This window comes from Perca flavescens, chromosome 13, assembly GCF_004354835.1.
Source record: "Perca flavescens isolate YP-PL-M2 chromosome 13, PFLA_1.0, whole genome shotgun sequence".
NCBI lineage: Eukaryota > Metazoa > Chordata > Actinopteri > Perciformes > Percidae > Perca > Perca flavescens.
The window spans coordinates 31,795,227-31,821,234 of NC_041343.1; the positions used below are offsets into that span (position 1 = coordinate 31,795,227).

The following is a 26,008-nucleotide window of genomic DNA, read 5'->3' on the forward strand; positions in this document are numbered from 1 at the left end:
TTTCTTAAGTCACGTGGCGTGTTATCGCGAGGCTACGGTTGGGTTTAGGAAACGTCCCACGCAGGTTGGTTTTAAGAAAAGAAGAACGGGGTTCGGTTTTAGAAACGTGACACACTGGTTGGGTTTAGGAAAATAACAAATGTGGAAAGGAAAAATGACATGCGGGACACGATCCCTGCTCTCCTGGGTGAAAGTCTTTCGCCCTTTCATACTACTCGCTACGGCGTAAATTCACACACAATCGCAAGATAATGTAAGTCAATGGAGGCCAAACAGCGTTTATAAACACGCTAAAAAGCGAGTATGCGTCTTAATAACATGCCAACAATGGCATACAAATTGGCGTGTCATAAACACGCCACTTCATGAGATCAGTCCGTTATGTAAATGTTTTACTGAGGTAATATATTCAAGTGAGAAGTAGGTTCATTGGTCCTCATTTATGAAACGTGCGTACGACCTAAAACAGGCGTAGGACGGGCGTACGCCGACTCCTACGCAAAGCTCGGCATTTATCCATTTGAATGTGAGCGTAGGCTGTGATCAAATCTCACGTCTGGTCTAAACTCGTGTACGCAAGTTTTAGAGTCAGCGTGGACTTGCGGTGCAGCATATAATCAGTTTAACAGAAGAAGGAGAAGTCATCAGTTGATCTCTTATCAGCAATGGCAGATCTGGCTCTTTTAGAAGACCTCTATGAGCCGGTACAACAATGCACACGTACGCGCACGTGCCACGATGGAGCGCTCCATCGGATGGGCAGATGGGTCTGTTTTGCCTGTGGGGTTCTGCACGACATCGTGCAGGAAAACTGGTAATGTAAATGTGATGGAACCAGATGACCCGATGCCCAGAGAGCAGTGTCCAGCACAGCCCCAACTGGGGCTATACCAAGGAGACAGGATATTATTCCTCGCTTTTAAAAGGTAGCCTATAGTGTTATGTTTGACAATTATATTCAATACAGGAAACGTGACAATGCACAACAGTTTTTTATTTATTCTTCAGGTTTTCATTTCTCTGTCGTGAATTATTTATTTCTGCCATTGACCGAGTTATTTCGGCTTGTTTTTCCAGCCCCTCTGCTGTCAGGAGACAGGGTCGAGGTGGTGGCCCAGCACGAAGGGTGGAGGACACGCGCTCTCCCTCAGCTGCTGCCTCGTTCTGACTCATGAAAAAAAACCCTAGTAAAATAAAAGACACTGCATAAACTCTGCTACCCTGTGTTTATTTAAATATAGGTAGCCTACACCTACATGTAGGCCTAAGAGATTGCAATAGAAGCCTGTATATTACTATTAGGACTATAGAAAATGTGTCAAGGATGTATAAATTAAATAGGCTAAACTTCAGGAGTCGGATTTACTACGGCAACACTGTTGACCGCATCAGTGATCTCTTTTCATGGCGCATTCTTTTGTACAGCCTTTAATAACAGTTTTCAGGCTGCCAAAAGTACACACGTTAGTGCAAATGAACCTGAGATATCAGGGTTTCAATCTCCACCTCTGAAAAGTGCCGCTTCTCAGCCGGATTACGTCTTGCGATGTCGTAAATTGTAGGGGCGAAGCCTCAAAACCCAGAATATATTGGGGCGTGATATTTAAATGACGATGGTTTCCAGCCGCCGCATTTATCAATGTACAACCATTCTTACACTCTGATTGGTGTGATACAAACGTTTCATGAATCACACGTGAAGCCTGTCGTAAGACAATTTCTGTGCTCATATCTCCCCTGGTTTCTACGTTACGTTGATAAATGAGGGCCATTTACTCCTGGACTTCTTTAGAAACTGACTTTTTTTTGGAGCCAGTGGAGTCGCCCCCTGCTGGAAATTAGACAGAAAGCAGGTTACAGCACTTCCACGCACATTTCAGGCCCGGAAGCTCCGTCCATTATTTATTTACAGTCTATGGGCAGAATATACAATTCCAAAAGACTGGTTTAAAAATCATATAATTACTGAATATATTGTCTTTTTTTAATTACAAATGAACATTGAACAGGTTTTCTCTCCCAGTCAGGGCACTGTGTTAACGTCCTTTATGGGTAATACAGCAGAAGGTCTGAACCTGCCCAGTGTCCTGATGATAGACTCTCGCAGCTCCTTATTCCTCAGACTGTAGATCATCGGGTTTAGGAAAGGAGTCAGAGCGGCGTACAACACAGACACAATGATACGAACCTGAAACAAAATAAAAATAAAAAATAATAATGTTTTATTGATCACACAAGGTTCACTGAGGACATTTGACATTTCTAGTATAATAAAGCAACATATAGTAATCAAAACATACTGAAGTGACCTATTGCTTTTGTAAGACATCAAGTATAGCAATTTGAAAGTTATAGTCACATTCCAATAAAAGAAGTTATATAGAAAATAATTTTCACAAGTATTTTTGTTGCCTAAACGTCAGTATCCTGCATTTTCAAAAATTACACCAAAGGGCCCTGACAAAGCGACCTTATTTGGAAAGTCGAGAGTGAGAATGTGTTGCTGTGGTTAAATGTAAAAAAAGTTACAAACTTCGGACACATGATAAAGAACTAAAATATCTCATCACAACTGCGCAACTTTGTCTGCTGAGCAAGGCCACAGGAAGTGGTTAAAAGCTTTGGTAAGACAAAGTATTTGTTCTGCTTCCAAGTTCAAAAATGAACCTTTGAACTACTTGCTAGTTTTTTATGAGGTTATGTATTCAACACCAGTATTTTAAAGATACTTTTTTTTGGACATATGTGAGTATATGTATATGTGATGTACTAAAACAAGGGCAAATGTAAATATAAAAGCTGGATGATTTGTCTAGTACCTCTGGTGAAAAGTTTCCCACCCGGTAGGAGATGTATACAAATGAGGCCGAGGTGTAAGAGATGGATACCACAATCAGGTGGGCGGCACACGTCCCGAAGGCCTTCAACCTCTGAGCGACACCCATCCTCGATATAGAAATACCAATCAGGATATAGGAGGTGAGGATGAGGACTCCTGTACTCAGTAGCGACACTATAGCGGAGGAAAGCGACATTACGCTCTCAACTGAGGTGTCACCGCAGACTAGCCGCCTTACAGACGAAGGGTCACACCAGCCATGTTTTACCACATTCGGTCCACAGTAAGACCGCGGCAAGGACAGGGAGATGGTTGGCAGGATGCTTAGGTTGCCGAAGCTCCAGGCTCCTGCGATGAGGAGCAGCCGGACAGTCCGAGTCATGATGGCTGTGTAGCGCAGAGGGTTGCAAATGGCCACGTAGCGGTCAAACGCCATGACAGTCAGGATGGAACGGCTAGTAATTCCTAGCTGAATGACAAAATACATCTGGAGGAAGCAGCCTGGGAAAGAAATGGTATTGACGTCTGTCAGGAAGCCGGATAGCATTTTGGGGATGGTGGTGGTGGTGTAGACGATGTCAACAAAGGAGAGGTTATAGAGGAAGAAATACATGGGAGAGTTAAGCTTCGAATCAGTCCATGCCTGCATGAGAAAAAAAAGTGACGATTAGCATAGGAATAATTCCATTTTAAGACTGAGGCAATAGTGATTAAATTACCATATCTAAATAGAAGGCTTTGTTTTGTACCACAAAAATGATCATGCTGTTTCCTCCCAGGATGATGATGTATCCCAGAAGGATCGTGACAAAAATAATAATTTTTTTTTCTCCAAGGCCGGTGAGGCCCTGAATAATGAAGAAAGTGACGCCATCAGGCTCCCAAGTGCCGTTGACAAAGCTGGCTCTGTGATTGGTCGACAAGGGAAGGTATGAATCTGGAGAGAGAGTGAGGAAAGAGAGGCATCAGTGATTATTCACAGACTGGACATCAGAAGACAGAGAGGATTTTTATAAGTGGAATGGCTATGGAATGGCTGGAAACCATTGCATTGAGAGGGTCATCCGCCTCGGATAGGTGGCAGAAAATGGAGGGACTGGCGTACTATCCACCATTTTAAGCTTCTTTATACTTGTATTCCACTATAGTTCACAGGGGAATTGTTTCTCCACTATATTTATCTGACAGCTTTAGACTGCACTTGGCACATAAGTCCAGTCCTATGCTAAACTTCCTCAACTGACTTTGTGGGCTAAAAGTCCTGATGGTGGCGCATCAGCAACTGTTTTTTAAAACTTTGAAAATTAATAACAAATCAATCATACATGCTAGCACTGTGCAACCTTCACCAGAATCTAGGCCCATTTGAGCAGAAATGTTCATATGCTTCAACCTCGCGGGAATTATGAAGTTCATCACTCTTTTTCTCAAAAACTGTAGATAAAACCCTCCCACAGTTTTTGCTAAAATGACATAAAAAACTGCTCCACTGCATCTTCAGACCGTTCTTCACAAATGATCCAGCCAGATTTATTAATTGTCAAAAATGTTTGCCTGCAGTGTATCAACATGTTTTAATATAACCTATTGCAATGTCAAAGTCAATAGGACATATTTAAACATCAGGCAAGAAATACAACTGGAAACCATTTTCCACCACCCAACAGATGACAGGCTGCCCTAATTATGGAACTCCATTCTTCTGGCTAACTGCTTAACCAATACTACCTGACTCACTCAACCCTAGACTTCATGCAAGCTAGCGGTGGGATAAATGAAGCACAAAGCCAAGTAATCTGGTTAACTTCAAGCATGCTAAAAAAATCACCTAGACAGCTATGGAGTGCACCCGAGGAGTCCCTGGAACTGCTCTAACCAATTCACAAAAGCAAACTAAAACAAAAAAGGGTCAATGGGGAGAACTGGTGTCCCTCATTGCTTTATCAGAAATAAAGGTTAAAAACGACTTATCAGCCTTTAACAGTTCAAGAAAACATTTTGGCCATATTATTAGGCCAAAAAAACAGAAACACTTACTGGAATATAGCTAGTCAAGGGCAAGTCAACCTGTTAACCCATGCAGATACCAGAGCAAGTCAAAAATCTGTGTGAAACACTCCCACAAAGAAAATGTTACAGTTCAGTTTAAGTACAAAGAATTCTGGACGAGCCCCCATTTGTAGGCTCCACTATCTGTGTGTGGTCTCCCTTTTCGTTGCCAGCCTTAAGCCAGGCAGGAACATTGACGTTTCCTAATTTTATGAGAATTGTTTTTAAACCCCATTTTGAACTGATGTTTCAGAAAATTACACATTAGTTTTATAACATTTTGTTCAGGTCTTGCTCCCTGTTCCTACATGAAACCAATCTCTCCCAAACATCACCTTATTAAATAATCAAGACACATGAATGTAGTTCACAGCTATTACATTGTATGATAAGAGTAGGTAATATCAAGCCTTTATGCTATTTAAATAAGAGAAAAACAATTCATCGGACTTTCTCTAAAGTTGTCAAAATGTGGCATTGCCTCAGTCATTGACAATAACACTAAAGCACTGAACAAAGGATAACAAATTCAGACCATCTCTTTGTAATTAAAACATGACAAATCCTCTTCTATGTAATAATGACATTTCTTTTTTTCTGTTTACGACATCAAAACAGTATATCACGCAATCAGCAACAAAAGAAACATTTACAGACCTCTGGGACTTTTAGGTGAAATATCAAACGGCAAAAGCTCCATCTCTCCTCAGCAGACAGAACAAATTTGCTATCAAGAGATAAGAAGTGCAGAATAACTACACTGCAAAATGAAAAGCTTTGTATGTGACTTCACCTGTGCACAAGCTAAGTTTGACAGTACAAATTACAAAGTCATACAAATTCAAAACTTTAAAAAGCACTACCCCTGCAGGGAACAAAACACTACATATTCCTATTGTCCTTTTTAAAAGTGCAAACACCTGGACATGGATCATAAATTAGATACCTTACCTTAAGATGTTGTGCTACTGAGTCAGATTTAATGAGATGTCAGCAGAACTTTATAGATGTCGTGTTTTTGCCTTTTCAAGAGCAACTGACCTTTTTTTAAATTTAATGGAGATTATGATGAGATCAAAACAACATTAATTACACAAAGTGGCATCATTAAAAGCATAACTTGTACACAGGATAGTACCAGAATACCAAAGGGACCTATTTTAAGTTACCGCTGTGATTATAAACAAGCACCTAAAGAAAACACAAGACACATAATTGTCCTTGTTGCCAAGGTAACGAGTGTCTGCTTCAAATATTTGACCTCCTAATTAAAGATTAATTATAGAACATCTTACTGTACTTGTGTAATTATGTGTGTGCGTGCATGCATGCACGTGTGTGTGTATGTGTGTGTGAGAGAGTCTTAAGGAACATCTCAGCAGCAGCACAATTCATTTTGCATACATGAAGGAGATTAGGGAGACCTTGATCAATTACACAGGAACATTTAATGAATACTCACTTGAGGAGAGAATTAAGCAGGCAGTACAGTTTAACCATGATGTGTTATTGTGTGGTGTCATCCCAACTCTCTGAAGTTCTTGTCCTCCCGAAGGTGTATTTAAACTTGAGGCATTATGTTTAGCTGAACCATTGAGGTAAACAAAGATGCTAAACACAGATGCTAAAGCCTAGTTCAGCCTATCTCTCTCTCTCTCTGGGAAGTATGCAAAAGTGTGGAAGGCCCACCGACCTCCAAAAGGAGATGGGGATGGAGAAGGAGATGTGCTGAAACAAAACATTCCCTTATCATGCAGCTACTACACTCCTTGAATCTGTAGAGAGACAAGTGCTACCAAACATAATTATATATGAACAGGTTTGGTTATCAGAGATTGGCCGGATACTCTTGTCCCCTGACCTGTGGCCTAGGATTGAGTTGATGTTGTTAAAGCTTCCCCATTATCTCATCATACCACAACATTGTGTTTCTGGAAATTCCACCACAGTGAGTAGTATCTGTTGTTGTCAAGTTGGACAGTAGCAGATAGTCTGGGCCAAGGTTAATTTGCAAGTAAATTGTAAAATAAATGCATTAATATATATAAAAAAGTGACTTTCTTACTCATGCTGCGCCACTGGCGTGTGTGAGCAAATGTTTATCTCATGAGTGCAGGTTGACTGAATGGCCAGCTGGGCCAGAATAACTTTGAAGCCCAGGAAACTGAGGGGTCTGGTGATCAGAAACAGGAAAGAGAGTTTAAGCTGCTTGTTCAAGGGGAAACAATCCCATCAAGTGTCTAGAAAAGTGGTATGTCAACGCCCTCTCAAAACAGGAACATCTCCAGCAAAGCACTGGCTGGGAAATACATTGCCACAGTCTGCAAATAGATGGAGGATTAATTTTATCGAAGTTGTCCTGTCCACCACCCTGAGGCCAGACATGGTAATCTGGTCAATGGAAGGAGTCATGAAGAGGCAGCAGAGCAGAAGGCCAGCAAATACCAGCAGCTGGTCAATGACTGCAGGAACAAAAGTTGGCAGACTTGGTTGTTTCCACTGGAGGTGGGCTGTAGGGGATTTCCCGCACATCGGTGTGGAGTCTGCTGACAAAGGTAGGAGTAAGAGGCCCAGACAGACTAACAGCAGTCAGAATGTTGGGAGAGGCAGCGGAAAGAGCCTGTTGGCTCTGGCATAAATAGAAGGATATGAGCTGAAAGCCAGTAGAACAAGGGCAGTGATTTCGCCACCACTGCTGACCAGCCAACTGGAGTGCTGTGGTTCAGGGTCAAGACACACAATATAAATTAGGTCCCATCTGCTGAACCCTCTTCCTGTCCAAGGCTAATATTATACTAGCTATAATTAGACCTGTATGGAAGGCATCCTAGAGATGTATTATTATTTTGACCTGGAACAGTGTCTTTTTACCTTTTATGTATGATTGTCAACAGATGATGCCATTGCCCTAGCTGCCTGCAATGCACTCTCGCACCTGGACCATAGGAACACATATGTAAGAATGCTTTTCATTGACCATAGTTTAGCAATCAATGCCACTGTGTCTTCAAAGCTCATCATCAAGCTCAGAGACTTGGGACTATGTGACCCCTATGCAGAGCTGTATAGTAACAAAGTAGAACTACTTCACTACTGTACTTAAGTACTAAAAGGCTGTATCTGTACTCTACTGGAGTATTATTTTTTCAAAATCACTTTTACTTGAGTACATATTTTCAATGAATGAAATACTTTTACTCCGATACATTTTTTATGTGCTGAATCATTACTCGTTACTGTTGTGAATTCCTCACGCTACGGAGACTGTGTAGGTTACAGTGTGTGTAGTTACAGCTACATTATTTACGTACGATAATTTGAACTCTTTCTATTTAGCTATTGTTGCAGCAGATTAAGCTATTACTGAGTTATTTCAGTCTGCAGTGAGTCCTGAATGTTAACCATTTCACCCTGTGATGTTAAGCTGCTAGTTTATCTGTATTTTGCTAGCTTGCTAACTTTCCACTACATCACACATTTTATTTCATCCATCTTCGTCTGCTTATCTGGTCGCGGTGGGAGCAGCTCCAGCAGGGGACCCCAAACTTCCCTTTCCCAAGCAACATTAACCAGCTCCGACTGGGGGATCCCGAGTTATTCCCAGGCTAGGTTGGAGATATAATCCCTCCACCTAGTCCTGGGTCTTCCCCGAGGCCTTACCAGATGCCCGAACCACCGCGAAGGAGCAGCGGCTCTACTCCGAGCTCCTCACGGATGACTGAGCTTCTCACCCTATCTCTAAGGGAGACGCCAGCCACCTTCCTGAGGAAACCCATTTCGGCCGCTTGTACCCTGGATCTCGTTCTTTCGGTCATGACCCAGCCTTCATGACCATAGGTGAGGGTAGGAAGGAAAACTGACCGGTAAATCGAGAGCTTTGCCTTCTGGCTCAGCTCTCTTTTCGTCACAACGGTGCGATAAATTGAATGTAATACCGCACCCGCTGCGCCGATTCTCCAACCAATCTCCCGCTCCATTGTCCCCTCACTCGTGAACAAAACCCCAAGGTACTTAAACTCCTTCACTTGGGGTAAGGACTCATTCCCTACCTGGAGTAGGCACTCCATCGGTTTCCTGCTGAGAACCATGGCCTCAGATTTAGAGGTGCTGATCCTCATCCCAACTACTTCACACTCTGCTGCAAACCAATCTAGTGAGTGCTGAAGGTCACAGACCGATGATGCCATCAGGACCACATCATCTGCAAAGAGCAGCGATGAGATCCCCAGCCCACCGAACTGCAACCCCTCTCCACCCCGACTACACCTTGATATCCTGTCCATAAATATTACAAACAGGATTGGTGACAAAGCGCAGCCCTGGCGGAGGCCAACCCTCACCTGAAACGAGTCCGACTTACTGCCAAGAACCCGGACACAGCTCTCGCTTTGGTTGTACAGAGATTGGATGGCCCTGAGAAGAGACCCCCTCACCCCATACTCCCGCAGCACCTCCCACAGTATCTCCCGGGGGACCCGGTCATACGCCTTCTCCAGATCCACAAAAAACATGTAGACCGGTTGGGCATACTCCCAGGCTCCCTCCAGCCACCAGGCGCTCGCCGACGAGCCCGCCATCTGGGCCTGGCTCCAGACGGGGGCCCCGGGCTTCCTCCGGGCAGGGTCACTCCATCTCTACCTCGTTTATTCATTGGGGTTTTTGAACCATTCTTTGTCTGGCCCCTCACCTGAGACCACTTTGCCTTGGGAGACCCTACCAGGAGCACACAGCTCCAGACAACACAGCCCTCAGGTTCACAGAGACACACAAACCTCTCCACCACAATAAGGTGATGGTTTATTTCAGTATTTGTTAATAAGTGATTAATAACCCACTGTTATATCAGATAATAGTAGTTATAACAGCTGTGACATTAATGTACCTTTTGGGGTTTATATCAGAAACTTCCTTCATATCTAGCAATGTACAGCTTGTGACTGCCTGTAATGCACCGTCTTACTGTAATACCAAGCAAAAAGTTGAACTCCAACAATATGACATTCAAAATTTGACTGCTTTTTTTAATAACTACATAACACAATACTTGTACTTTTACTTTTAGTACTTGAGTAGTACATTTAAAAATAAACTACTTGCAGTACTAATACTGCAAGTACAAACAATTTTGAATACTTTAGTACTTCTACTTAAGTGGGGTGCTTAAAGAGCACTTCAACTTCTATTCAAGTCACTTTTTTGATAGAGCACTTGTACTTTTACTCAAGTATGGGTCTCTAGTACTTTATACACCTCTGCCCCTATGTGACTGGATCTTGAATTTCCCTATGGGCGTCTGCCCATCAACAGTACTTTACAAGTAAAAGTCCTGCATTTAAAATCATATTTGTTTCTGGAAAAATGTCTTCAGTGATTGGTATATGATTCTATGTGACGTTATAAGATTGTAAATACCGATGCATCAATGTGTAAGCAGCAAGTTACTTTTGTAGCTGCTCAAGGTGGAGCTAGTTTTAACTAGGGGGTCTGGCCACTCCAAAGGGTCATCAGATAAATCTGAGGCATTGGGAGAATATTATTGGGAGAGAAGCAATTTCTGTTTTTAACTATCAACCTAAAATAAAGCAGAAAGCTAAGGCTTCTGTCTTTCGCTTCATTGCATTGTACTTATGATGACGCTAGCATGTCAAGTGATGTCCGGTGAAAAACCGCGTGACACCATTGTATTGCAGATAAAACTATGTAAACGCCTTTAAACTCGGCTCCTAAAAAATGAACATATCTCAAAAACTAAAAGATGTACGTAGTTGAAATTACTTATAGTAGAGTCAATGTTTGTACATTCAGAAAACTTTTAGATCAGTGTGTTGTGTTTATTTATTAAGATTTGATTAAAACATGTCTGATTTTTGTATTTATTTTTTTAAATTGATACTTTTATTATTACGGTTTATTAACTTACATAACGTTTTAGCTTCAGTTTCTAGGCACTGATTCTAGGTTTATGAAACATTTGAAGATACTACAAAAAACAACATCACAATAAGCAAAAATACCAATGTAAGAACTGGCGGACAATTTCTATTGCTGATTTCAAAGGTTTAACAAAAAAATCTTTTGAATGAGTTAATAAATAGACAGTGGAACACATGTATCCTTTGACTGGCACAATATATAATTTCGAAAGACAGTTTTTTTATTTCCTAATTAAAGGTGCAGTAGGTAAGACTTATAAAACTAACCTTCTGTCATATTTGCTGAAACTGGCCTTATGTTCGAGTAGAACTACATGAAGCAGGCAATTAAAAAAAAAATCTGGCTCCTCTGGCACCACCTACAGCCTGTAGTGCGATTTGCAAAAATCCACAGCTCCCTTTGGTCCCAGTTTTCCCTTGTGGGGGGAGGGGCTTAGAGACCGTTTTGGGCTTTAGCAGAAAGGGGGGAGGGACTGAGAAGTTGTCGATGTTAAAAATGTTGGCTAAGTCCTGGATCTTCGCAATCCAGCCTACAGCATTTTCAGTTGCCTTTTTTCTCTCGTTGGGTTAGGAAAGGGACACTGTGTTGAAGTACTTTTTCGGTAACACAGCAACAGTTCTGAGCCTCCTCAGAGTCCTCCTGATGGACTCTCGGAGCTCCTTGTTCCTCAGACTGTAGATCATCGGGTTTAGGAAAGGAGTCAGAGCGGAGAACAGCACAGACACAATAATACGTTCCTAAAACAAAAGTAGATATAGTTAAAACAAACTTTTTTGAACACATACAAGGTTCACTGAGGATATTTGGCATTTCTCCGCAATCGGGGCAGCTCCTGGTTTTAACAAGGTTGGTTTGGTTTGTTGGTTGGTTTGTCACTTTGAAAAATTAACAATTTCAGATTTCCACGAAATCGCCAAATGGTCATGTTGCATCAACATGATTCCTCCTATTTGTGGTGATCATTAGACTTTCTGTATCTGGATATTTATCACCATTGGGATGAATCAAAGGGGTCAGGGCAGAGTACTAAACAGTCTCAGTGATGCACGCCTAAAAGAAGTAAAATGCGTTGGTCAGTCCGTTTGTCCAACAATTTGGGAGCATTCATGACCATTTCAGGTTTTCCAAAAATACTTGTTACAGACATTCATGGTCTCCAAAAAACAATGAATCTACTTCAGTGTTAATATGTTTGGTGACCCCCTGACCATTTCACAAAATGCCCCCCCAATCAACGATTTGGTGACAGGTTATTTTGAAAGCCAAATGGTCAGATTCCAGAGCAATTCCCTGTGAATATTCGTGGTTACCAGAGGATCAATTCTAAAGTTTTGGTGATCTCCTGATTTGTCCTCTATCTAATATGTATTTACTGCTATTAGGGGAGCATAAGAATGGCTACTTGTTATTGGAAACCAATGTCTCAACAACTTCTGCTATGAAATGTACTTGGAACATCCATGCTCTCCAGAGGTTTCATGACTAAATTACTTCTTTCTTTGCACAACCTTCAGAGCTACTGCTCTAAGAATAAGAAGCTCATTAGCATGTTTTTTTGTTCTGTCAAAACACAGTCATCTTGTGGGGTGTTTAATATTATTAGTCTTTTGATAATATGATGGACCTTAAATTCCAACAGGCATATCTGCGCCATGTTCATCGCCACTCAAGAAATTCTTGTGGTTCCACATTCTGCTCTGCTACAAATACAGGCTAGGTCTTTTGAAATGGAATCATTGGCCATTGCAAAGGAGAGGAAGTGGCATGGCTAGAGCAATTGTCAAAATAAACACCATGTGCAGTGTCCCTATGATATCACTACACTATTTTAAAAACTAAAACACAGCTACAAATATTTAATCCATGTCGTTCATAACTGCACTAAATGGTATAAACTATTTATCTATGTAGACTACTTGCTTTTATGATAGAAGCACACATTTCCAGGAAAAATGACCAAAACAACAAGATCTGCAAGTCTGGCAGGCAAAACACTCCGCTACTGAAATTGTCCTAGTTTGGTATAAGCCACAGCGGAGGACGAGCTAAACCACTGGACAGATGGAAAGCGGCGCATCTGCACCTGGTGTAATTCCAGCAAAAAGAGCCCACAGCACTTCATGCTCTTATTTCATCTTGTATTGAATACTGCAATGCCTTGTATTCTGGGATTTGCCAATCATCTTTATCATGCCTGCAGCTTTTCCAGAATGCTGCTGCTAGGTTGTTGACTGGTACCAAAAGGAGGTATCATATCTTCACGATATTGGCTTAATTTCACTTTTTACCGGTCAAATATAGAATAGATTTGAAGGTAATGTTACTTGTTTTTAAGGCATTACATGGAATTGCCCCTTTATATATTGCTGATCTCCTTACCCTACATCACTCCTCCATGAACCTGCCTTCTTCGTTGTGGCCCCGAGACTCTGGAACAAACTTCCCAAAGATCTTTAAAGGTCCCATGAAAATTTCACTTTATGAGGTATTTTAACATTAATATGCATTCCCCCAGCCTGCCTATGGCCCCCAGTGGCTAGAAAGGGCGATAGGTGTAAACTGAGCCCTGGGTATCCTGCCCTGCCTTTGAGAAAACGAAAGCTCAGATGTGCCGATCTGGAATCTTGCTGCTTATGAGGTCATAAGGTAAAGGTTACCTACCCTTTCTCTGCTTTGCCTGCCCAAAGAATTTGGCCCACCCATGAGAGAGAGACATCATGGCTTTCAAACGAGCAAACTGGCAGTTGGTCAAGGCCACCCCCCCCCCTCTCCTCCTCAAATGCTACAGACACAGAAATGGCACATCCTAAGGAAAGCTCATTGTGGGACTGGCTGTAATTCTGCAATAAGGCTGAATTTCTGGAAAGAGACTTCAGATACAGCATTAGGGGACCACTAAGGTCTATATAAAAGCATCCAAAAAGCACCATGTCATGGGACCTTTAAGTCTCGTCTTAAAACACATTTTTATTCTTTGGCGTATGATTTAGTTTAGGGACATTTATATAGAAGTCTGTTGTTTGTATGATGTTTATTGTTTCTATATTTTTATTGTCTTCCTTTGTTTTGTAACATAACTTTGTACAGCATTTTGTTCAGCCTAGGTTGGTTTTAAATGTGCTCTATACATACATTGACTTCATTCTTAGAGACAGTGGTGCTTTGAGCTTAATCCTAACAGAAGCCATGTTCACCGTTGTAGTTAAGTGTTTTGCATGCTAACATTTGCTAATATAAAACATTTAAAGGATTTTATGGCGCCAGATAAAAAGTTAGAGGATCACCAAGTTCAAGATGAAGTTATTACAATCCTGACGGGAACATGATCTTTGGCAACAGGCTGCAAGAAGTAAGTTATACTTCCCCTCCGGACTGTCTAAGTTTCACAGAGAATAACGTTATCTCATATCCCGTTCAGTGTTCAGGTTGCTCGCTACTTAAGGCTGCGCCGCTGCATCCAACAGTAACGTTACACATCGCTGATCAAATTGTTCATAAAAGTCGTTATATTGTTTTGGGGACAATGACATGGTTGGATAGCTAGCTTGTCTTGTTTTCCAACATACTGTGAAATTATCTTTACTGATTGCCAACTGTACACAATGTTATTGACTTTGGATCTTGCTAGCATAGCATTAGCTTTCTAGCTCGTAGCTAAACTGAACAGTTCTATCAGCTGACTAGTCTATAAATATCTCTGGCTGCTAAGGGAGGCATGTCATATCTAAGGTCCTTCGTATTTCCTGGGGGAGTGAACATTTCCATTGCATAACAACCTGATGGATGGGAATGATTGCTCCAGGTATTAGTCAAACAGTCAGGCGTAACCAAGGAAACAGAGTTATTGTTTGGATAAACTTTAAATTTTGATTGTAAAACAAATTAGAATATAAAGTAATGTTTTAAAAATGTTATTCGGCAAGTGACCATGGTATAAGCGTGTTAATGCCCTTCGAGGTGTCCATTGTCAGGTATTAATGGACAACGGTGAGGCGTGAACTGTCTGATGCGCAGCTATATGTATATATATGTATTTACTAAAACAAAGGCAAAGGTACCTCATACCTCTGGTGAAAAGCGTCCCACCCGGTATGAGATGTAAACAAACGAGGCCGAGCTGTAAGAGATGGACACCACAGTCAGGTGGGCTGCACACGTCCCGAAGGCCTTCAGCCTCTGAGTGACACCCATCCTCAATATGGAAACACCAATCAGGACATAGGATGTGAGGATGAGGACTCCTGTGGTCAGTAGCGCCAGAATGGCGAAGGAAATGGATACAATGTTATCTATCTTGGTGTCACCGCAGACCAGCCGCCTTACAGATGACAGGTCGCACCAGGCATGTATTACTACATTTGGGCCACAGTAAGACCGTTGCCAGGTCATAGCAGTGGCTGGCAGCGTGCAGATGGTGCCGAAGCACCAGGCTCCTGCGATGAGGAGCAGCCGGACAGTCCGAGTCATGATGGTAGTGTAGCGCAGAGGGTTGCAGATGGCCACGTAGCGGTCGTACGCCATGACAGTAAGGATGGCATATTCAGTAACTGATACCGTAAAGAAGAAATGCATTTGAACGAAGCAGGCCAGTATGGAAATGGTATTCACATCTGTCAGGAGGCCGGAGAGCATTTTGGGGATGGTGATGGTGGTGTAGACGATGTCCACAAAGGCGAGGTTGTAAAGGAAGAAATACATGGGAGAGTTGAGCTTCGTATCAGTCAATGCCTGCATGAGAAAAACAGTGACAGCGATTATGAAACAAATAATTATATTTTAAAACACTGAAGAAATTGCCATAACTAGATACAGGGCTTTGTTTTTGTACCACAAAAATGATCATGCTATTTCCTCCCAGAATGATGATGTAACCCAGAAGCAGGATGACAAAAATGATAATCTTTTTCTCGCCAAGGCCGGCGAAGCCCTGAATGATGAAGAAAGTGATGCCATCAGGCTCCCAAGTGCTGTTGACAAAGCTGGATCTGTGATTGTTCGACAAAATAGGGTGTGAATCTGGAGACAGAGTGATGAAAGGAAGGCATAAGTGATTAATAACCAATTGGAAACCAGAAGACAGTGGGGTGTTATAGTTCATATTTCCATCACCATTATTCATACAGATGTAGAAATAGATTGTGTTGTACTAAATATAAAAACACCAGGCCAATAAAGACATTCATAAAAAATATCAAATACATTCATAAAGTTAACCAGTTGCTCAATATTCACCTCTGTGTCCTAATGATTATTTCTGTTACATATCTGTAGTACATTACTAATACCACTTGTTATCAAAGTAATAAGCAAACATTTGTAATGAAAGTATCTATTTGTTTTCCTACCCACTAGGATATATCCACTAGCAGCTGAAGCTTTATTGAATACTTGCAATGTTCTGTTTAGGCAATCTTAGCTTTTGGTTGAAGGGGTAGTTCAATGTCAACAAAACTGATACGTATATGACAAAGTCTCACGGTCTGTAGGACATCTGTGTAAAAGCCAGCATAAATTGATGTAAATTCATCAGAAAATCTAAAGGTATAGATGGTTCTTTCACTATCATGTTAAGTAGGTTTTAAGATCTAACTCCTCAAACATGCTGCTTAAGAATCTTTTATTTACGTATTAAATTAGCTAATAAGACACATAAATGTAGTTTTACAGCTCCGACATCGTACGATAAGTGCAGGTAATAATTTTTCTAATAAAGTTGTATGTGAAAATAATGTGTTATTGCCTTCAATCATTGACAAACCATTAAACAGAAGCCCTGAAAAAAATCTGCTTTCAAGGGAAAACAAATTCAGACTAACTCCTTGCATCTTTGCAACTCTAACATTATTAAACCATCACCATCAATCATCTTCTAAGAAATTACATTTATTTTCTACTCTTTTCTAAAATAATGACACTGTGAAGTTTGATTGCACTGGACATCCTCACAACAGTATGTAACACAATGAGCAAGCAACACATAATGAAAAGCATAGAAACATTTACAGACCTCTGGGGCTTTTAGGTGAAATATCAAACGGCAAAACCTCCATCTCTCCTCAGCAGACAGACAGAACAAATTTGCTGTCAACAGATGAAAAGTGCAGAATAATTACACTGAAAAAATGAAAAGCTTTGTATGTTGATTTCATCTGTGCACAAGCTCAAAACAGCACATCTTCCTATTTTCCTTTTTAAAACACCTGGACATGGTTCATAAACAAGGTATCATCATCATCTTACCTGAGGATGTCGCGCTGCTCCGCCAGGCTTAGTCAGATGAATGTAGAACTTCATCCAAATCCATTTTTGCCTTTTGAAGAGCAACTGACCTTTTTCTGATTATATTGGAGATTATGGTGAGTCCAAACATCATTAGTTACATAAAGTGACATCAGATCCCATTCATTAAAAACAAATTGTACACAGGATAGCAAAGAATACCAAAGGGACCTATTTTAAGTTACCTCTGTTGTTTTAAACAAGCCCTTGAAAAGAAACATAATTATCCTTGTTGCCAAGGTAATCACTGTGCCTCTGTTTAATCTCCTAATTAAAGATTAATTATCAAAGCTATTACTTTAAATGCTAGTGCGGAGTGTGTGTGTGTGTGTGTGTGTGTTTTTAATTGTGAATAGTAGTTGCTTCTTTGGGGCACAAGTTGGACAGCACCAGTTAGTCTGAGTCACAACTTTGAGATTCCTCAAAGTTTCAGAGTAAATAAATGGTAAAAAAAAAAAAAATGACAATAAATTAGTCTATTTGACCAAGTGACAAACCTCAAAAACAGGAGGACTAATGCAGTTTCCTTCCTCGCAGTGGACCATCTCTTCACCTTTGCAAGCTTTCTGAAGGAGTCATGGGATTTTGCCCATCCAGTCTACATGTGATTTGTGGACTTCGAGAAGGCTGATGACCATGTCCCCTGGGGAGTCCTTTGTATAAAAGGTACGTTTCCGTGACTCATGGAACAAGAACAGGACAGTTGAGGTTAGGAAAAGAAAAACGTGACAGTTGGGTTTAGGAAAAGATGGTGGGTGGGGTTATGTTTGACCCATCCACCACTAAAACCAGCCTCCCCACGCGGAATCTCAGGCTTTCATACTACTCGCTATCGTTGTTGCTCTTAATACTTCGTCATCTTCAAGCGCTGCATAGCTGCTGCTCTGCCCGGTGCATTTTTGCGCTGTATCTGACGCTGACAGCCATTGACCAAGCGTCCATACTGTATTTTACCAGTTTGGAGTGAGAGCGAGTTGTAGCTAGCTAGACTATCTGTCCAATCTGACAAGTACACATGTTCCACCAAAACAGGGATAAATAACCCATGACTTTAAGTTTTATAAGCTGCCGACCCGAAAAACTGAGGTTTTATGAAGACAAAAGTGGGTACTGTACAGACTTTAGGAATCAGCAGGGAGAATGGGAAAACTGTGGGATTCTGACACTAAGCCAACAATATGTCTGCCGTTAAGTTTGCAGCAAGCATTTAGTTACCAAGTCAAATATCCAAATGTCCATTTTAGGCTAACTACACATCTGTAAATTAAGCTAATCCACTTAACACTGGACATAACGTTGGCTTACTGTCAGGATCCCACAGTATTTCCATTCTCTCTGCTGATTCCTCACATCTATAATAATAATACATTTTATTTATAACGCACTTTACATTTGAAACAAATCTCAAAGTGCTACAGGGTAAAAGATCCACTTTTGTCTAAATAAAAAATCAGTTTTTCCGGTTCGGCAGCTTAAGTCATGGGTTATTAACCTTGTTGGTAGTGAATATTACCACACAGCAGCTTTTGGACATTTTTCTGTTGTTTGCTAGCAGACGGAAATGACAAGGAGGAAACCTTCACGCAATACAAGTCAACAGACAGCGGAGAGTGGGCGTGGCTTTCGTACTGTCTCTGTGTGAGCAAAGCTTGAGTACAGAAAGCCTTTCCACTCCCTATTCAGCCCCACTGTACCGAATTTGGTTGCAGTTCCACCAGAGTTCCACTGGGGGTGACCGCAGGTGAGTGGAAAATGAATGGGACTCTTTGGAGCTAGACAGCTAAATTTGTCTCTTTCGCCTGACTGTCGTTGAGAAATCTCAGATTTGATTGTAGTTTTTGCAAGTTCAACATGGATTATACGTCAAAAGTTGAATGAACGAGTACTTACCCAGCAAACATGCAACGTCAGGTGAACGTTCAGATAATGTCTTTATGACGTCCGTCAGTTCTGACCCAGTTTTGTACGTCTGTGGACGTGCAAAAGAGGTTCAAAATCTGAACGTCGGACTAGGACCCCCTATGGACGTCTGTGGACGTACAATACTGGTTCATTATCTGAACGTCTGACTGGGGACTCTTTTGCACGTCTGTAGACGTGCAAATCTGGTTCAATATCTGAACGTCTGACTAGGACCCCTCTATGGGCGTCTGTAGACGTGGGAATCAGCCCCATATCTGAACGTCTAACTAGGGACTCTTTTGCACGTCTATGGACGTGCAAAAGAGGTTCAATATCTGAACGTCTGACTAGGACCCCCTGTGGACGTGGGAATCAGCCCCATATCTGAACGTCTAACTAGGGACTCTTTTGCACGTCTATGGACGTGCAAAAGAGGTTCAAAATCTGAACGTCTAACTAGGACCCCCTGTGGACGTCTGTAGACGTGGGAATCAGGCTCAATATCTGAACGTCTGACTAGGACCCCTCTATGGGCATCTGTAGACGTGGGAATCAGCCCCATATCTGAACGTCTAACTAGGGACTCTTTTGGACGTCTGTAGACGTGGGAATCAGGCTCAATATCTGAACGTCTGACTAGGACCCCTCTATGGGCGTCTGTAGACGTGGGAATCAGCCCCATATCTGAACGTCTAACTAGGACCCCCTGTGGACGTCTGTAGACGTGGGAATCAGGCTCAATATCTGAACATCCAACTAGAGACCTCTTTGGCCATCTGTGGACGTGCAAAACTAGTTCAATATCTGAACGTCTGACTAGGACCCCCTGTGGACGTCTGTAGACGTGGGAATCAGGCTCAATATCTGAACGTCTGTCTAGGACCCCTCTATGGGCATCTGTAGACGTGGGAATCAGCCCCATATCTGACCGTCATATAGGGACTCTTTTGGACGTCTGTAGACGTGGGAATCAGGCTCAATATCTGAACGTCTGACTAGGACCCCTCTATGGGCGTCTGTAGACGTGGGAATCAGCCCCATATCTGAACGTCTAACTAGGGACCTCTTTTGGCCATCTGTGGACGTGCAAAACTGGTTCAATATCTGAACATCTGATTAAGACCACCTACGGACGTCTGTAGACGTGGAAATCACGCTCAATATTTGAACGTCCAACTAGGGACCTCTTTGGAAGTCTGTGGACATGCAAAACTGGTTGAATGTTTGACTAAGGACCCTTTCGGACATCTGTGGATGTGTTTGGCTTTTAAAAGGTAAAAAAATGTATATTACTTCAGACTGAATTAGCAAATATTTCATATTTCATTCAAAAAATTGCATCTGACTCTTCCAACCAGCATATTGATTTTTCAAAATTGAGTCCAACTACTGCACTGCAGGATGAGGTGGGTGAAATAAATCAGAAGACTTCAAATGATACTGTCATATTTTGTGCATGTTCAGGCTCATAGAGATGATTACCCAGCAAAAAGAGGGGAACAAGCAAAACGTAAAAAAGATTGTTTTGGTGGGAACGTGCAAGAAAAATAGGAGAAAATTGGTATAGCCATCAGTGGCTGACGCAGCCCCAGAGATGGATATACACTTTGAAAAAATTTAAACAAGGGAACTAGTGGGAAATTAGCTAGGATGTGTGTGGATAGCTAGGATATATTCAAATGTTCACAGATGGGTCTGCAGCCAGATACCTTATAGCATTTGTAAGACCAGAATTTGAGATAAAATATGCAACAAGAACAGATCTTTCAGTATTGTCAGCATAACTTTAAGCATGGCAGTGGTTGAGCAAGTCAAGTCATTGAGGGTGTAGGCTCGCTGTCAGCTTTAAAAAAAACGTGCAAACAGGTAACTTAAGTGAGAGACATGACCTTAAATGTGACATAATGATGCTTTACAAAATTGATAAGGTTGGAACCACGTTATATTTGTTTGGGTATACCAGCTCATCTTGGAATGGTGTGGAGCTGGCAGACAAATATTAAGAGCACAAAACATTTCAATATACAGCAAAGTAGAAAATTCAGAAGCTAAATCAATAATAAATATAAAATTTTATAAATCCTTGGTTGGGGTAACATACAAAGGGGTATAGATGCAGAAAGGAAACCATCATAGGGCAGACTAGACTAAACAAAACTCTGCATCTACACGCAAGCATATACTGGTGTATTGTAACCTGATTGGAGAGGAAAATTGAGGACATGGGTCTAAAATAAATATCTATTATATATATATATATATATATATATATATATATATATTTTATTTGAGTAGAGATACCAAGCTGGATAAAATAATAATTTTTTTTTTCTCCATATAATGACTGAATGAACGAATGAGATCATTCATAACCATAGACTAATAATATACAGTCTATGTTCATAACCTGAAGGTGGCGGTAATGCGCTCTACTCAAGCTCAGTGCTTTGTCAGCCCCCCATCATTGTTAACAAATACTTTTTGTAGTTCTCAGTGGCTCTGGTGCTGCTGCACTCAAATGTTAGTCTGGAGCCTGTGAACTTAAAATAAAACTGCACATTGTAATGGCTGTATGTTAATATGTCTATTTATTTAATATTTGTGAAAGTGCATTGCTTGTCGATTTAAGGTGTTCCCTGAAATGTTCTGCTTGTGCTACTAAAGAAATTAAGGGGCTACAACGCTCCACGTAAAAAAATGTTAGTCTGGAGCCCTGAGCTAGTTTTAGCGCTTAAATGCTTTCTGAAATCTTAGAGCAAACATTTAGGAGTCCTAAAATTTGTACTAACACGCAAAATATTTTTAAGATTTCCTCCTAAATCAGCAAGTTAACATCTACTTTTAGAATGAATGTGTTTTGTGAATAAGGCCCTTGATCTGTATATTTCTGTATACGATATAGTTTTGTAATTTGGAATTCTTTTATCTCTTTCAGGTTGAAGCTATAAAGATAAAAAAGAGGTAAGTTTCTGTTCAAGCAAAACACGTTTTTTATGTTTCTTAAACTAAATTGAATGTAATAGGAACTAGTTTGGTTTAAGCACAAACCCATCTTAATCATTACACCAAAAAGTACTGATGACATTTGGGTTATAACTTGAAATAAAATAGTAAAATCAATTAAATTTATAGCCCAACTACATCACATAAACCTTGACTAATTCATGACTCTTTCAGTGACATTCTATTCATACATATTTAGCTTTGAGAACTGTTCATACCAAAACATTTTATTATGAGGAAGCACATTTCTGAATCAAATTCATGATTAAACTATGTATTACAGATGGCTTATTTAAAAGAATGGCGCAAAAGGAAGGCAGAAATGGATCAGTTCCTGCATTCTGACAGTGATGATGACCATGAAAGTCAGAGATCAGTGACTGATAGATCAACCTGTGGCTTACATAACCAGGCTGACATTGCGAGCAGTTTTGAATATATTCATTCAGCTGACAGTTCAACAACCGATGAATCAGACTTTGACACTGATGTGGAGTATGTGTCTTCTGAGTCAGAAAAAGAAGTTCTAAATGGTTATGCTGAATTGGATGTTCCCGATTTAGAAGAGAACTTAAGACAATGGTCTACAAGGAACAAAACCACACAAAGATCCTTAAATGAATTATTGGCAATATTAAGAAAGCAAAGACATCTGCTACCAAAGGATGCAAGAACACTCCTTGTTACACCACGAGCTGTAGGATCTGAGCCAAAATGTGGTGGGCAATACATTTATTATGGGTTAGAAAAGGGGATTTGTCATTTACTAAGTCAGACAATGTCTTTCAAACATGATCACGACTCGATAAACCTCAGCATTAATATTGATGGTGTCCCACTCTTCAAAGCAGCAAAGTGCAGTTCTGGCCAATACTGCCGAAGTTTCACAACCTTGAGCCATTTGTGGTTGCTCTCTTTTGTGGGGACAAGAAGCCGTATCCTCTTGAAGAATATCTTGATGACTATTTGAAGGAGTGTAAACATCTCACAGAAAATGGGATGATTCATGAAGAGAAGACCTACACTGTTCATACTCAAGCATTCATCTGTGACGCACCAGCAAGAGCTTATCTGAAGTGCATTAAGAATCATAATGCTTATCACAGTTGTGAGAGGTGCATCACCAAAGGTGCTTATGTCCAAAGAAGAGTGGTATTCAATGAACAGGGATGCACCTTGCGAACAGATGAAGCTTTCAGCGCAGTAGAGTACAAGTACCATCAAACTCGTGCCAGCCCATTCATTGCTGCAGGAATGTCTTGTGTTAGCTCATTTGTGTTGGACTATATGCATATGGTAAACTTGGGAGTAGTTCGACGGATGCTAATGTTCTTGACTCGGGGCCCCACACTTTGCCGCTTATCTGTAAGGCAAAAGGAAGAAATATTGCAAAAGCTAAATGGACTAAGAGGAAAAATGCCTAGTGAATTTGCTCCACAGCCCCGCGGTCTAGAAGAGCTGGACAGGTGGAAGGCCACAGAATTTCGGCAGTTTTTGTTGTATACAGGACCAGTTGTACTGAAGAATGTCTTATCTCCTGAAAGATACTACCATTTTCTGTCCTTGACAGTAGCCATGTCAATTATGTTGGAGTCCGATGAGAGCACTCGCTATGCATACCTTCAATATGCCCATGAACTTATCTCACACTTTGTCATGCGCTGTGCTGTCCTGTACGGAAAGTATTTTTCAGTGTACAATGTACATGGACTGATTCACCTTCATGAGGATGTCCGCCACTTCAATTGCTCATTGAATGATATTTCCAGTTTTCCTTTTGAAAACCATCTCCAACAAATCAAGAAACATGTACGGAGTTGGAAAAATCCCCTAGCACAGGTGACCAGGCGATTATCAGAGATTGCTAATGCAAATGACAACAAGAGCAAAACACAACCTGAAGCACGACCCCAAATGTTTGTTTCTACAAAAGAAAAGGACAGTTGTTTTCTCTTGCGAGATGAAAGATTTGCTTTTCTCAGAGAAAGAAGGGATGGGATTGTGTTATGCGATGTCCTGCACCAGTGTTACACATCAGCGTTGTTTGAAAAGCCATGCAGCTCAAAATTGCTAAATATAGTGTACACAACAAATCGACAAGGCAGGATGAAAAGACAACAACTGCTTGAAACTGATCTGTTCCGCAAGGTGGCCTGCCTCCCTCATGAAAATGGTGGTTCTGTCCTCATACCTCTCCTCCATGGTATAGAACACAGAATTTAAAGGTTGGCATTTTTATGTTAACCTCTATCTAGATGTACCATTCACTATTTTGTCATAACTGACTTACAGTGATGCGGTGTGGGGCGGGCCGGTGCGGAGGGTGTTGGGTTGAACGCTCAGCTCAGTAAAATTTAGATTTTTTTATTACACAAAAATTACTTTAAATTATCTTTTGTGAGTCATTTCTCAGCCAAATTTAATTTCTGGTGGCATTTGTGTTTGTTTGTAGCAGTTTCATAGATAAGTAGTGTGGAAACGTGCTAACACTTTATGAATGTGCCTTTACTTACCAGATCATGTATGCCAGGGCTGTGTGGGTGGAGCATGGCAAGGAAGTGGAGGGAACTGCCCCAGACAACTGGATTGATGTTGACAACAAAACTATTAGATGGCCAAAAAAAGGGGAAAAGTCAGCTTTCCTCAATAAACACCCCCCTCAGCATGACTGGATGACATTCACCTTGGTAAAGCGTAAAATGACTTCCGGTAAGTTTTTGTAAATTATCTAATAAGGTTCATTAGTCTTTTGACAAAATAAAAATTGAAAGGCAGCCAAATTACAAAAACCAAGTCAAAATAAGGTGCGCTCCAATCAGGATTTTTGGGGCCGATTGATGGAAGCTGTATCGGATGAGCACCCTTAGTCAAAATGCTAGTAGTATGGTAATTTTTATTGTAATGTCTGTGTCTTTAACCTTACAGTAAACATTTGTGAATGCGATGATTATGACATGACAAGCTATGTCGAGGAGGAAGAGCAGGAAAATGAGGAAGTAAGAGGAAGGAGGAAAAAGACCCAACGCAAGTTTGAGGACTATGTTCTTGGTATGCTTCTACGATAATTGTTGAATATGTCTTGAGAATCAAAGTCTATACACTGAATCTATATGGGGCCCTCAAGTTTTAGGTCACTGTTTTAAAACTAATAATGTTTTAAAATGTTAATTTGTACAATTACAGAATCTGACGAGTTGGAGGCAGAAGAAAACGTGACTGGTAGTGGTTTCCCAAGCTATTAACATTACACACCTATATAGTTCTTATAGAATTGCAATGTTTTGCAAAAGATTACAAAGTTAATGCTCATTATTTTTATGACTGGTACTTCCATTTATTGTATATACTGTATCTGTCTAGGTGCCATTATAAAGGCGCCCTCCTTTCCCATTCCACCAACAAAGGTGAAAAAGTCCATCCAGATTGAGTCTGCTGTATTTAACAAAATGTTCGCTGGTATCCACTTTTGAGTCTACTCATTTCTTGCATAATTTTTCTTGCATAATTATAACATAAAGGTGGTTACAAAATGATTGTTAATAATTTACATGTGCTAATTTTTAGACATTGGACGTTCAAATTCAGCCAGGTCTCACCAAGTGCAGGGTGCTGGGTCCAGGGACAGGTCCACAGGCAGTGAGTAATCATCACATTAAACCAGTCACCTTGAATACCAAATCATATTAAGCACAATTTAATCTACCACATTATGTGTAAATCCCAGTGAAATATTAGAGCATATTTCTTCTGTATGTCTTCTGTATTTACATGAACCTGCATTTAATTGTAAATTAACTCAATGTTTTGTTTTTCAGACTCTGGACATTCAAATGTAAACCAAGCCAGCCAGTTGAGGGGTGTTGAGCCCAGTCACCAGTCCAGCCACAGCGACGGGTCCCAGCACAGCGACGGGTCCCAGAACAGCAACCCATATCGACACAGAAAGCGGTCCTGGCACAGTGACGGGTCCCGGCACAGCGACGGGTCCCAGCACAGCAACCG

The 26,008-nt window shown here is 41.0% G+C and overlaps 2 protein-coding genes across 2 annotated transcripts; both read right to left on the bottom strand.

The window, feature by feature from the left end:
* Positions 1-2,023: 2,023 nt before the first annotated feature.
* On the bottom strand, positions 2,024-3,954 carry LOC114566258 (olfactory receptor 10J4-like). The gene is made up of 4 exons (XM_028594586.1): positions 3,945-3,954; positions 3,589-3,776; positions 2,820-3,482; positions 2,024-2,188 (listed from the first exon to the last, which is right to left on the bottom strand). The coding sequence occupies exons 1-4, from the start codon at positions 3,952-3,954 to the stop codon at positions 2,024-2,026; spliced, it is 1,026 nt and encodes a 341-aa protein (XP_028450387.1).
* A 7,434-nt stretch (positions 3,955-11,388) lies between these two features.
* On the bottom strand, positions 11,389-16,498 carry LOC114566259 (olfactory receptor 1052-like). Its single transcript, XM_028594587.1, has 4 exons — positions 16,488-16,498; positions 15,651-15,807; positions 14,888-15,550; positions 11,389-11,559 (listed from the first exon to the last, which is right to left on the bottom strand). The coding sequence occupies exons 1-4, from the start codon at positions 16,496-16,498 to the stop codon at positions 11,389-11,391; spliced, it is 1,002 nt and encodes a 333-aa protein (XP_028450388.1).
* Positions 16,499-26,008: the final 9,510 nt, after the last annotated feature.